General features: G+C 39.4%; 1 protein-coding gene across 2 annotated transcripts in view; it reads left to right on the forward strand.

The window, feature by feature from the left end:
• APC (APC regulator of Wnt signaling pathway) overlaps positions 1 to 13,464 on the forward strand; it is a 200,229-nt gene that overhangs the window by 68,686 nt on the left and 118,079 nt on the right. For both annotated transcript variants that reach the window (XM_077817310.1, XM_077817311.1), the window contains 2 exons: positions 11,076 to 11,160; positions 11,682 to 11,883. In XM_077817310.1, coding sequence (XP_077673436.1) covers positions 11,076 to 11,160; positions 11,682 to 11,883 — 287 coding nt within the window. The remainder of the gene's footprint in view (positions 1 to 11,075; positions 11,161 to 11,681; positions 11,884 to 13,464) is intronic.

Below are 13,464 nucleotides of genomic sequence, written 5' to 3' on the forward strand. Positions count from 1 at the left end.
GTATCTGGCTGGTGAATCTTGCCCATATGCTCAGGGTTTAGCTGATCACCATATTTGGGGTCGGGAAGGAATTTTCTTCCAGGGCAGATTGGAAGAGGCCCTGGAAGTTTTTCGCCTTCCTCTGTAGCATGGGGCACGGGTCACTTGCTGGAGGAGTCTCTGCTCCTTGAAGTCTTTAAACCACGATTTGAGGACTTCAATAGCTCAGACGTAGGTGAGGTTTTTCGCAGGAGTGGGTGGGTGAGATTCTGTGGCCTGCATTGTGCAGGAGGTCAGACTAGATGATCATAATGGTCCCTTCTGACCTTAGTATCTATGAATCTACATAATATGCATGCACAGGCAACCTTAATTCTGGCATTTCCTAACTTCTGAGTGCTTGACTTTGCAACCTCAGTGTTCTTTTAACGTATTTTTTTTGTTGTGTAACCTTGTGCTTATTGTTTATGATATAGTTTTTAATTATATGAGCACATACTGTTTTTTCCACAGGACTTTCCAACCTCTTTCAGTGCACAGGATGAACTAGTGTCTAAGCACACAACTCTTTTAGACTATTAAAAGTGTTTGCTACTAAAACTACATATTGTGCCTTTCCTCCCTACGTATCCCCACAGTAATCTAGCATATAGTGATCCCTTCTGGAATTAACCCATATTTTCAAATATTTATAAATTTTGCAGACACAAAAAACAACTTTAGTCTGGAATTTCCCTAAATCCGGGATCATGTCTAGACTGGGGGGGGGAGTGTTCTTTTGAAAATGTTAGCTACATGACCTTAGAACTGTCCCCTCCCACCGCCTTCAGCAGGGGAGAACCTTGGCTGAACAGCAGGGAATGGGAGAATCCCAGAGTCTGTGTGTTGCAGGATGGAGGTTGCCCTTCCCACTCCTTCGGTCCTCCACTTAGTCTTTGGCTGGGTAGAGGGGTGTGGTATGGAGCCATCGGATTTTGCTGTTATTTTTTATTTAAATTATTTATTTAAATTAGGCCTGACATTTCAAAAGCCTCTTACTCTCTGGTTGGCTGCCCTGTCTATTCTCCTCTTAGTGGTAGATTAGGAGCCATGTTGTTTATGAAGCTGCAGGTCTGACCAATAGCCTGTTTTAGGGATTGGGAAGGAATTTTTCCCATTATGGCCAAATTGGCATGAGGCCTCTTGAAGCCACAGTTAGGTTGAAAGCAATATAAATCAAAAGTTCATATAATGCTGGTAAGACTACTGACTCATTGCAACTTGCAGCCGGTGTCTAGTGTGGCTAAAGGACAAAAGGGGCAGCTCCTAGGTAAATTAGACATGGGATTTTGCTGCTGAACTTGGCGCTCATAGTTGGGGAGGGACCTGAAATATTTGCAAATTAACACCTCCCCACCATCCTTGTGGCCTCTGTCACTCCATCCCCCCATTATTCATGAGATTGTGGCTAGCTTCCTCAACAGGACTGAGGCTGCAGGATAGGCTGGGGAGGGTTTACCCTGAGTATTGTTTGTGGTTAAAACCCTGTAACCTGTACTGGAACCAATTAAATGCCTCGTGAGAGCAGGGAGTGGGCATTGTAGTGCTCCTCCCAAATGTATAATGAATAAAATTGTGGCCTGCAGATTAAACCCACCCCATGTGTCTGTCTTTCATTTGCCTGCATGTCTTTGTTAATCTCTTAGCATCTAGTGTAGACAGAATGTAACATGTTTTTAAAGGCTACATTAAATACTAAGTAGTGTCTAAAATTGTATTGACTAACATTTTTTTAAAAATACCTTTTTTCCCTACTCTTGACAAGGTCTCAAAGAGAGTTTTTAGCCAAATGTAGTTAATCATGTTGTTTGTTTATTTCCTGTCACTAAAACATGGAAGGAAGGTTGGAAGCAATTCTGGACTTAAGATACTTTTTTCTTTTTAAGCCATGTAATGAACAGCTTTGTTTTAAAATATCAGCACATAAACAGTAACACTTGGCCTTTATATTTCATCAGACATAGATGCTTTCCCTAGTTAGAAAATAAACTTTAGAAATGCCAGTTATTGAAAATGGAGCATACAAGAGTCATTTTCATAACTTTACTTATATTCCTATTTTCATTGATAATTCTTTGTGCTCCCCAAACATTCAGTCGTCATAACCATTTTGATTTTAAACTCTATTTGTAGTTTTGACTTATGTAAATATTGTTGAAACTTTTGACACTTTAAATTGGAGAGTAACTTTACACAAGAGAGTAGTCCCTTTGAACATAAGTAAAGTTACTTACCAGTTTGTCCTTTCAGGATTGGGTGCTAAATTCTGAATCGTCAAGTGCCTGCTGTTCTAATGCACCAAATTTTTTATTTTCAGAGATGTGCTTGTTTACATTTAATTTTAAAAATTTCCTTTACAAACTTGTAAGCAATTGATCATTTAAAGAGTGTTTTAAAAGAATGGTCAACACTGGTCCATCAAAATTTTCAACTCCTTAGGCTGTTTGCAAGTGCTAAAAAGCTAGACTGCTGTGGAGTCAATATTTGTGGCCTCCTAAAGAGAAAGATTGGGTTTGTTTTGAAAATGTAAAAAGACAAAAACGCCCTCTCAACTTTTTCCTCTTAACTTAAAAAAAAAAAAAAAAAAAAAAAGTTGAATTCACCTGCAGTAATTCAACGTTACATCTGAAAATGTAAAGTCAACCTTCACGCAGCAGTCTTAAACTTTTGAAGGCCATAGACAAAGTAAATGTGTCCTCTTAATCACAACGTTGGGAAATGAGATTTCTAAGGGCTAATTCTGTTCCTTGTACATTTGCATTATGAAATTTTCTTTCTTTGATCATTTAGAATTGGGTGGTTGATCATGTGGAGCCATAGAAGTGGGACATACTTTATAGAGGTAATAGTAATAGAAAAGATTTTCAAAAATTGGTGCCTGTTTGACTCGTAAGCCCATATTTAGGTTACTAAATAAGTGGTCTGATTTTCAAAAGTGTTCAGCACCTAGCATCTGAGTTCATTGGGAGCTTCATTTGGTCTCTGAATTTACTTCAGAAAATGTTGTTATATAAAGTATTTCTGCAGTGACTGAAGTCCTAATCTTGGAGACATTTATGTCTTTATGCATGCAGACATTTATGCCTTTGAGTAAGGTTAAGTGGGAGAATGATTTCTGTGAGGTTCTCTTCAAGAAGTTTTGCTTGCAGTATTCTGTCAGGGGGCTGACTGTCTCACTTGCCCCCACCCCTGGCAGAATGAGCCTCTGGGGTCACCAAAATGCCCTGGAGATTCACCAAGGCCTTCCATCTGGAGGCCCTGTGTTTCTTTCACTTTCTGTGGACCCACAATATCTTTCTGCTTCCAGGATCATCAGGATTGAGGGTTCTTCATGGAAACAGTAGTACATGCCCTGGTTGTATTATTTTTTCCTGAGTAATTGATTCAGGGTTGGTGTGGGGGATAATATATGCCATTCTGCCCAATGTGGGGCTGCCCACCTCCTTTCCCCAGGCCAGTCTCCTCCACTGGATCTTAGTCATGCAGCTCACTTTCAAAGATCCCATCCATCCTTTCCATGCAGAAGGGAAGAGGGAACCGTAATCAGGCCGTGATGTAGGGGAGAGAAGGCAATTTTTAATCTGAATATGCTATTTACATATAAGGGATAAAATCTGATAGTGGTCAACCAAAAAGTATTGAGCTTGAAACACAGATAAACTTAGAAGACAAAAATATCAGCTTATATGCATTTTTATTAAGACTAGTTTTATTATACTAGTCAATGGAAAAGAAATCAAATCAAATACACTCTAAGAATTATTCCTCTTGTGTGATTATGCAACTAATGAATGACAAATTGGGATGGGTTTTTCCATAATTATATACACTGAATAATGTTCAAACTTTGAGCACCTTGAAAATATATTCTTTTATGCTGAATTTTGCCAGCTGTATTTCAGTTTCAGATATCACTGAATATGTGCATTTAAACAAGTGGGAAGGGATGCCTTTTCTGTGACTTTACAGAGTCCTTAGTGATTTTCTGTTACTTCATTTCCAGAAGCATTGGCTTTTGGAAATAGTTCTAAAGGTTGCATGCAGAAACCCAACTGATTGGATAATCAAATAAAAACACTTATTTTTGTGAGAAGAATATTAGGCCAGATCGAGCTGGTGATGTTTATAGTCACTGACATGACTTTGGACATGCTATTCTCGCTCAGCACAAAATGGGATATTTAAACTGATCTGACATTGGACTTAAACTAAAAACTGAACATAATTCAATATGTAGCTACAGAAAATGACAGCTTTGGAGCACAGTGACATCAGATGAATACAGCTACTAGTTTTCTTACTGAAAACATCACCGTCCAAAGAATCTGATAAGTTAATAGCCTTTGTTATGTGAACTGAAGTTATATTTTCCTAAAGTGAAAAGTTGAGCTATCATAGTGTTTCAACAGGCAATAATATGCTATTGACTATTACTATAATTAGTACTACTAACCAGGTTTCAAGTTCAGATTTTTATGGAGGTCAGGTAAGATATCCTTTAAAGTTATAGTAATATTGGAGGAACTTTCAGTGATGGGTACCCTTGGGAAGTGGGGTTGTACGGCTCCTTGCTACCATCTGCCTTGAGTGTGAGGAAGCCTTGTCTGTGCCTGCTGTGGGTCAGGAATCAGTTCCCCAACTCTGCCAGCATTTAGCAACATGAACACCGCCTTTCAGGCTTCTGCAGGCCCTGTTCTCCCTTTAGAGGTTAATGATAGGGACACTCCAACTCCTGAGCACAGTGTGTCCCCCTGTTCCACTGGACTCACTCAGAATTCACGGATCTGCTATTCTCAAAGGAATAGTATACATCGGCTTACCAGTTTCACCTCAGGATCACCACTCTGCTCTACACACAGCACTTAGATACATGTATAGTAAAAACAAGAAGTTTATTTAACAAAGAACAGAGATTTAAGAAGAAGTAAGTAGAATTCATGGAAATATATGATTACATATAAAATAAAATCATAGCATGCTTTCTAGAGCCTAAACAAGCTATTCTCCTGTCTCAAAAAGGTTGGATCACTTGAAATTTCTCTCCCAGAATCAGCCAGCCAGACCAGCTGTAATCTTCTGTTCGTAAGACAAGTCAGCTGGCAGCTTGTCTCCTGAGTGAAGGATAGCTGGTTATATCTCTGCACCCTCAATATAGTTCCAGTGATCCATTGTCTTCACTTGTTTAAAAAAAAAAATTACCCCTGCTGCTTGTTTCTTCCTGCCTAGAATCTCCCTTGAAGACTTTGCAATCGCTTGATTAGCATTTTGCTCAGACTGTAAATATATGTTCATTGAGAAGTATACAATACTCAACCTCCATATAGCCAGGCAGGTAGATAAGTGTCTCCTGTCTGGAAGAAACTTACCACCTTCTGGTGACCAGCTCCAAGTTAATAACCTTAAAAACATAATTTTAAGGGGATGTGTACACACACACACACGTACACACAACTCCTTATGTATTATCCATCTATACATTTCACAATGATTAAGTACCAGTATGACACAGGCTTTCAGTAGAGACCTTACATTACATTCTTTGACTAACTAGTATGCAGAAACCGGACCCTGTAACCCTTATTTACACCTGTGCCAGTTGACACCAAGTGGTCCCTTGGTCACACCTCCACAAATGCATAACAAATTGTTCAGGTTTTTTTTACCCCATTATTTCAATATTTTTTAAATGTTGCTCAGTACATTTGACTATAGACCTATTTGAGTTTGTTTTTATATTTACATTTTACAGCCCTGCTTCTATTTTTTTAAAAACCTGTGTTAATGGGAGAGATGCACAAAACTGGAGATGAATATGAAAGATCCATCCACCCTTGTATGCAGTTACCAAACATTAGGAAACTTTCAGCATTTTTGGTTTAAAAATATAAACACAAGTAAACATTGGTCCTTTTTTGCTGACAGGAGTGCGAGATGCAAAAATTCTGTGTGCTTTTTTGATTAGGATGCAGTTCTAAATCTTGTCATTCTAAATTATGTAGAATATGTACTAGTTTTAATCTTGTGTTGTACAGTTTGAGAGAAATGCCTGTTTGCAATCTCTTAATCTGATAACAGAAAAAATTGCTCTTACATATAAACATTTAAACCTATTCTGATTACAAACATGGTAAGAAACATGTAATGAGGTGTGATGTAGTGTGAAAATGAATGTCATTCAGTCAAGGCCAGGTACATTTAAATATTTGGAACATCAGATATGAAGACCATGTTACTAAATATGCAAAATCAGGCTCTAAATTCTTTTTGACTAGGTACCCAGAGCTGTCAGTCAAAATCACCAACCCAGACAGCTGACTATGTATTTTAAAGCCGTTTCATAACTGGATTTTTTCCTGATGTTGACAAGTGTCTGCACCTCCCTTGCATCTCAAGGGAAAGCTCACTTGAATTTAATGACTGACCCTCTTAAAAATAAGAGCTTACATTTAAATGGCCCAGCAAGTTCAATATATCTTGTTTTTTGCACATTAACCCAACTTGATGCCAAGATCGGGATATCTGTGGCAGCTGTTTACATCTACCTCAAATTTTATTTCAGGAGAAGTATTGGTTTATTTTGCTACAGTCTGAATAAATTTAAAGTTTCAGATAAATTAAAGTATGGAACAAACAGAAGTTCATTAAAGTTAAAGAAACAAAACATGTAAAGAACAGTGACAGTTCTGTCATAATAAACCCAGACCCAATAGACTACCAGAAGCTGGGACTGAATGATAGGGGATGGATCACTTGATAAATTGCCCTGTTCTGTTGATTGCCTCTGAAATATCTGCACCAGGACTATCTGAAGGCAGGTTACTGAGCTAGATGGACCATTGGGCCTACCCGGTCTGAATGTACTTGTGTTTTTAATGAGCTGGGGCCAGGGCTCTGTGCATGTCCCCTTCCCCCCTTGACTCCCATTTCCCCTCCCCATCATTAATTTGCTTTCTGTCTGGGAGATAAATCATTCAGAGTGACAACATATTAAATTCTATTGGGAGGCTGAGCAGGGATATAGTTATACAGAAAGACATAAGTTTGATCTATAGACAATTCCACAGGTGCTTGAAGCTGTGACCATGCTAATCAAATGGCAGGGGCTCTATTTGTTCCCCATGTTCCTCCCCTTTTGGTTTTCTGATCGATCCCCCCCCCCCCCCCCCCCCCCGAAAATCAGTAGGATTTTAGATATTGATGCCTAGAGCATTCCTTGAAATTTTGGAAATGATCAGTTGTGATGTTCAAAAGTTAATGCGTTGCACAGACAGATAAACACAGAAATGCTGTTGAATTTGAGTGTAAGGCCATCACAAGTTCAACCAACAAGTTTACTATAACCTGATGTTTCATAGCTCTCTACGTTCCATTGCTATCTTTAAATGATTCCTTTGCCTATATCAGTACAAACTTCCCCATGCTTGGCCGTTTTGACAGTGAGGCCTGGTCTGCACTTGGGCATGGCTACATCACTTCCCCTGAGTGCTGTGCCTATGCCTACCTAAGTACCAGTGTAGATGCAGCTAGAATGGAAGAATGCTTCTGTTGACTTACCCACCAATGCTGAGGGAGGCAGATTACCTACAGTGATGCGGGGGGGACGACCCCTTCCATCACTGTAGGAAGCATCTACATGATGGTACTTCAGCAGCATAGTTGTGCTGCAGTAGCACCTGTAGCGTAGACGTGGCATCAGAACAGGTCCACTTCATACAGATGGACTCAGATCTGCTGGAGCCTTCGTACTTAGGATGCCACCCTCCTGGAGACCCAAAATAAGGAAAATAGTGTTAAATTAAGTAAATACAAAATTTGCAATGATTTAACTTTTACTGTTTAAAAAACAGTTTAGTTAAGCTGGTGCAAAACTCTTTGTAGATACTCTTTATTTTGGTTTGGGTGATTTTGTTTTACTTTAATCAGTAAAGAAGTGAAGTTTAGACTTGAAATTAGATGACGGTTTCTAACCATCAGAGGAGTGAAGTTTTGGAATAGCCTTCCAAGGGAGGCAGTGGGGGTAAAAGATCTATCTGGCTTTAAGATTAGACTCGATAAGTTTATGGAGGAGATGGTATGATGGGATAACGTGATTTTGGCAATTAATTGATCTTTAAATATTCATGGTAAATAGGCCCAATGGCCTGTGATGGGATCTTAGATGGGGTGGGATCTGAGTTACTACAGAAAATTCTTTCCTGGGTATCTGGCTGGTGAATCTTGCCCATATTCTCAGGGTTTAGTTGATCGCCATATTTGGGGTCGGGAAGGAATTTTCCTTCAGGGCAGATTGGAAGAGGCCCTGGAAGTTTTTCGCCTTCCTCTGTAGCATGGGGCACGGGTCACTTGCTGGAGGAGTCTCTGCTCCTTGAAGTCTTTAAACCACGATTTGAAGACTTCAATAGCTCAGACATAAGTGAGAGGTTTTTCGCAGGAGTGGGTGGGTGAGATTCTGTGGCCTGCGTTGTGCAGGAGGTCAGACTAGATGATCATAATGGTCCCTTCTGACCTTAATATCTATGAATCTATGACTTAAGCTAAATCCATCTAAGAGTGAGTTATATTGAAGTAGGAATGTGTGCACTCACACTTGCACAGGTTTAAAAACACACTTTTCTAGTTAAAATGGTGCAATCATATCTAACAAAAACGACATCACCACAATTGTACCTCAGTTGTTTTGAGTAAAGATATAATTTTAAAACCCAACACTAGTTCTGCAGAAGTCAGTAGGAGTACAGCAGAAGAAAAGCTTGCAGATTGGGTCCTGGACTTGTGTAAAAAAAAAAAAAAATTAATTTGCCTCAACCACCGTGTAAAATATTTTATACCATCTGTGACAACTCTTAAATTTGGCAGGATAGAAATTTGCTACCTGACCTTTAATCTAATGGGAAAAAAAGATAAAATGTAGTTTAACAAATTATTTGACTAGGCTAGAGAAATAAGAGAATATATGAATGAGCAATTCCCTTTGACAACATCACGCCAACCCATTTTTAGTGTTGTTTTAATAAATTCTCTATCTTGTTCTCCAGGAGTTTAAAAAATTTATAACTCATTTCAAAGACTTTCTCCCCACCTCTAGCCCTCAGCAGCATGGGAATCAAGGGGGTCAGGTTATTGTGTCTGAACTATATAGTTCCATTGGCTGAAACACTGGCCTGTAATTGAACAGTGTGCCACAACTGCTTGTGCAGCCCAGAGACTGCAGAGTGGCTGTGTAGTTGCTCCATGCTCTGACCCCTAGTTGATGCAGGGAAAATTATATCACCCTACCCTGTGGAAGTGTCTCCTCAAAACCCTTATACTTGAAATTTGCGTTGGGGACAATAATTGGAGCCTGAATAGGACTTTAAGGTTGCACCCCTATCATAACATAGAACATCTTAGCTTCTAAGGGAATCCATTCTTTCTCTCTTCCTCCCTACCTCTTAGTGGAGTACAATGTATCTGGTATCTCTGCTGAACGTGTTCCAGGAATTGTTTGCATTGAGGAAGAGTGGCTCAGCAGACATTTCCTTAAAATACAAAGGACAGCAACTGGACGAAGATACTTGTAATTGTTTGTCTAGAATTCTTTAGGTTTGTAACAGTAAACAAAAAGATGCACAATTCTTGATGTAGGAGCAGTTATCCATATATAATAGCTAAGGAGTACCTCTCTAATTATTTGGACATGGTCTCTCTCTGTGACTACTGTTTCTTTTAAAAGCAGTTTCTAAACCATGAGATAAGATGAATAATATTTTATTCCTGTTGAGGGGGAGGGGTTTGCCTGTGGCAATGCTTTTCAATTTATTTTTGTTATTGATGGAGTCTCCATTGTAATAGCAAAAGCTTTCAGACCTAACTCACATTTGATTGTCCACCTGAATTTAGGCCATTGAGCATTTGGAGCCTGGAGGTAATCAGTGTTTTTACAGTGAATCTTTTCTGCATCGTGTTTTTTTTCTTGCTCAGTTATATAATTTGATCAAACATTGCTTTTATAGTATAGAGTGGAAAGAGATGTTTGCTTCAAATCCTAGGCTGTACATGTGTGAGTCTTAAATCTTTTTCTCATAGGCCAGGTAGTAGTAGCTGTAATATGTTATGATCCTTAATACTTAATTACTACAGTGATAAGTCTTTATGGAGAAACTTTGGCAACTCAGCACCTATGCTTCTACTAAAGTCATTGGGAGTTAAAGATGCTCAGTTCCTCTGAAAATTAAGCTACTTTTATTTTGGTGCCTAAATAATAGATTTACAAGACTAATTTTAGGCACACAAGTTTGAAAACGTTGGCCTTCATTTCTGTGCACCTTGATTTCGCCACGTGTAACATAAAGAGAACGCCTAACTCCTTGAAATACTGAGATGAATTGTGCTGTAAAAGGTGATGTGCTATTTTAAGGGAATGAACTCCTGAATGCAATCGTATTTGAAAGAATGTTGAAATCAAGTCAAATAACATTTTAATGACAGGTTTCAGAGTAACAGCCGTGTTAGTCTGTATTCGCAAAAAGAAAAAGGAGTCCTTGTGGCACCTTAGAGACTAACCAATTTATTTGAGCATGAGCTTTCGTGAGCTACAGCTCACTTCATCAGATGCATACCGTGGAAACTGCAGCAGACTTTATATATACACAGAGAATATGAAACAATACCTCCTCCCACCCCACTGTGCTGGAAATGGCCTAACCTAATGCTCACTTTAGATAAGCTATTACCAGCAGGACAGTGGGGTGGGAGGAGGTATTGTTTCATATTCTCTGTGTATATATAAAGTCTGCTGCAGTTTCCACGGTATGCATCTGATGAAGTGAGCTGTAGCTCACGAAAGCTCATGCTCAAATAAATTGGTTAGTCTCTAAGGTGCCACAAGGACTCCTTTTTCATTTTAATGACAGTGGATTACTGTTCAGATGAAATGTTGCAGTGGGCTTGTGCCAATATTGCATTAGTAGTTATAGTGAAATCTGATATTTGGAGAGGAAGAGATACATTTGTTCTGTGTTTCAATTGTTGTGGTATGGATTTTTTTTTTAGTTGTGCTCCGCTCTTTTTTTTTACAGGAGGTGCTGAAACAGCTACAGGGAAGCATTGAAGATGAGGCAATGGCTTCTTCTGGACAGATTGATTTGTTGGAGCGACTTAAAGGTAAATTTGGAAAGATTTTTAAATAGGGTTACTTGCTTGCCAATCGTAGTTGCTGAGGTGTAATATTTTCAAGGATCTCAAATCCCCCTGACTTTCAGTGAAACTTAAGACTCCTAAGTGCCGAAGTCACTTTTAAAAATAGAACTAAAGACCCTAAACCACTTAGGTGCTTTTTGAAATGTTTATCCTAAGTCTCCATGCAAAATACTATTGATACACAAAGCTACATTTTATTGAACTTCCATAAAACTGCACTTGATTTGTGTTGCTCAAATAGGGGTTTATTACCTTTTTGTTTAGATTAATAACATGATCCTCCAACTGTACTATCAAGGTTGGTTGGTTTACACAATATTTTCCTTTGGGATCTGTAGAAAAACCTGTTTGTTTCCACCAACCTGAAGACAAAAAAAAGTTTACATGACACACACAAAATATAAAATTAAGGTGTAAACAATTTTTTAGGTTTGCTGCTATTAAGCTTCTGCTCTATAAAGCTTTGTTCTTTATTTTTCATTCAGAACTGAACTTGGATAGCGGTAACTTTCCTGGAGTGAAGCTAAGGCCAAAGATGTCCTTGCATTCATATGGAAGCAGGGAAGGGTCCGTGTCAAGCCGTTCAGGAGAATGCAGCCCTGTTCCCATGGGATCATTTCCAAGAAGAGGGTTTATGAACGGAAGCAGAGAGAGCACTGGTTATTTAGAAGAACTGGAGAAAGAAAGGTAACTTTTTAATTGGTGTTCATTGTGCATCAACTTCTTTTAATTTTAAAAATATAAACTTGGTGATATCTTTAAAATAAAATGAAAAATATCCCCCCACACTAATATTATTCAGCCATCACTTGTATTTATTTTGGGCAACAGCATACTCTGAATTAGATGAACACTTAAACCTGTTGTAGATTCCAGGTTCCATTAAATACAGAAGAAAGTGCAATTAAAACATGTACTGTTACTTCAAGTGTTTGTCCATGTGTGTTCCACTGTTGCACCCCAAGCCTTGATTTTGGATTCTTTTGGCCAGCAGTGTCTGAGAGTTAGTGTTAGCATGTATTTGATACTTAGTGTTTTCTTTTGATTTAAAAAAAAAAAAGGCAGAAAAAAGCTTTTTTCTCTGAAGGACTTCATCTGGTACTGTCCAGCCCTTATGATAGAACAGAGGTTTCCAGGATTTAAGATGTGTCCTCCTTGTGAGGCAGTAATGCCCCTTAATGATGGACATTCAGTGATGGACATCCATAATAATGGATATTATGCCTCAAGCAATTAAGGGCACATTCTAGAGAGATGTGCCATCTGCAAGTTGTTCTCGAACGGAACACAAAAAATGAGAAGTTTACCTGAAGCTGTTTTTAATGAACATGACTATGCACCACTCCTCATCTCCTGGAGTGTCTGGAACTAAAATCCTTGAGCAGACCTCTACAAAAAGTCTTCCATTGTTTCTGAGGGTATCGCTACACAGCAAAGAAAAACCCATAGCTGGCCTATGCCAGCCAGATTGAGCTCGCGGGGCTCAGACTGTGGCTCCAACTGTGTTTCGTTGCTGTGTAGACTTTTGGGCTTGGGCTGGAACCCAAGCTCTGTGACCCTGCAGAAGCCTGGAAGTCTACATGGCAATGAAACAGCTCCACAGCCTGAGCTCCACGAGCCCGAGTTAGTTGACATAGGCCAGCAAAGGTTTTTCTTTGCTGTGTAGACATACCCAGAGGGATCTTCCTAAGTGTCCAGAAAAACATCTGTGGATAGGGGAAGAAAGGATCACTGGTCCTCTAAGGGGTATAGATCTAGGTCCCCCCTCGTCAGGTCCTAGCACTAAACAGCAGGAACCCTTTCATTCTGCTGCTCAGAAGGGTAGTTCAAGGCCCAGGGAGGGTCCCTCTGAAACCCATGGTACGGGGGGGGCGGGGCTGTGTTGATCGCCTGTGATATACAGGAGATCAGACTTAGATGATCTGGTGATCCCTTCTGGTCTTAAACTCTGACTCTGACACTCAGACATTGGCCGCCCTGCCACTGGAGCACAGAGGCCCCTGATACTGATGTCTTTGGTACTGATTACTCTGGTACTGACCATTTCCATTCACATGAGTCTTTATGGCTTTGATAAATCTCAGAGTCTCTGTGGTCTTGGAATCACTGCAATTGTCAGTGGTCAAAATTCCTCTTGTACCATCCACTACTGCCTTTCCAATACCAAGCACACTTATAGTACTAAATAGTCAGTATACTGAGTGATTGCCTAGCACCCCAGCTATAACTGCTTCTGCCCTAGAAAAGGATTATTCTTTCTCCCTCCTC

This window comes from Eretmochelys imbricata, chromosome 5 (assembly GCF_965152235.1).
Source record: "Eretmochelys imbricata isolate rEreImb1 chromosome 5, rEreImb1.hap1, whole genome shotgun sequence".
Lineage (NCBI taxonomy): Eukaryota > Metazoa > Chordata > Testudines > Cheloniidae > Eretmochelys > Eretmochelys imbricata.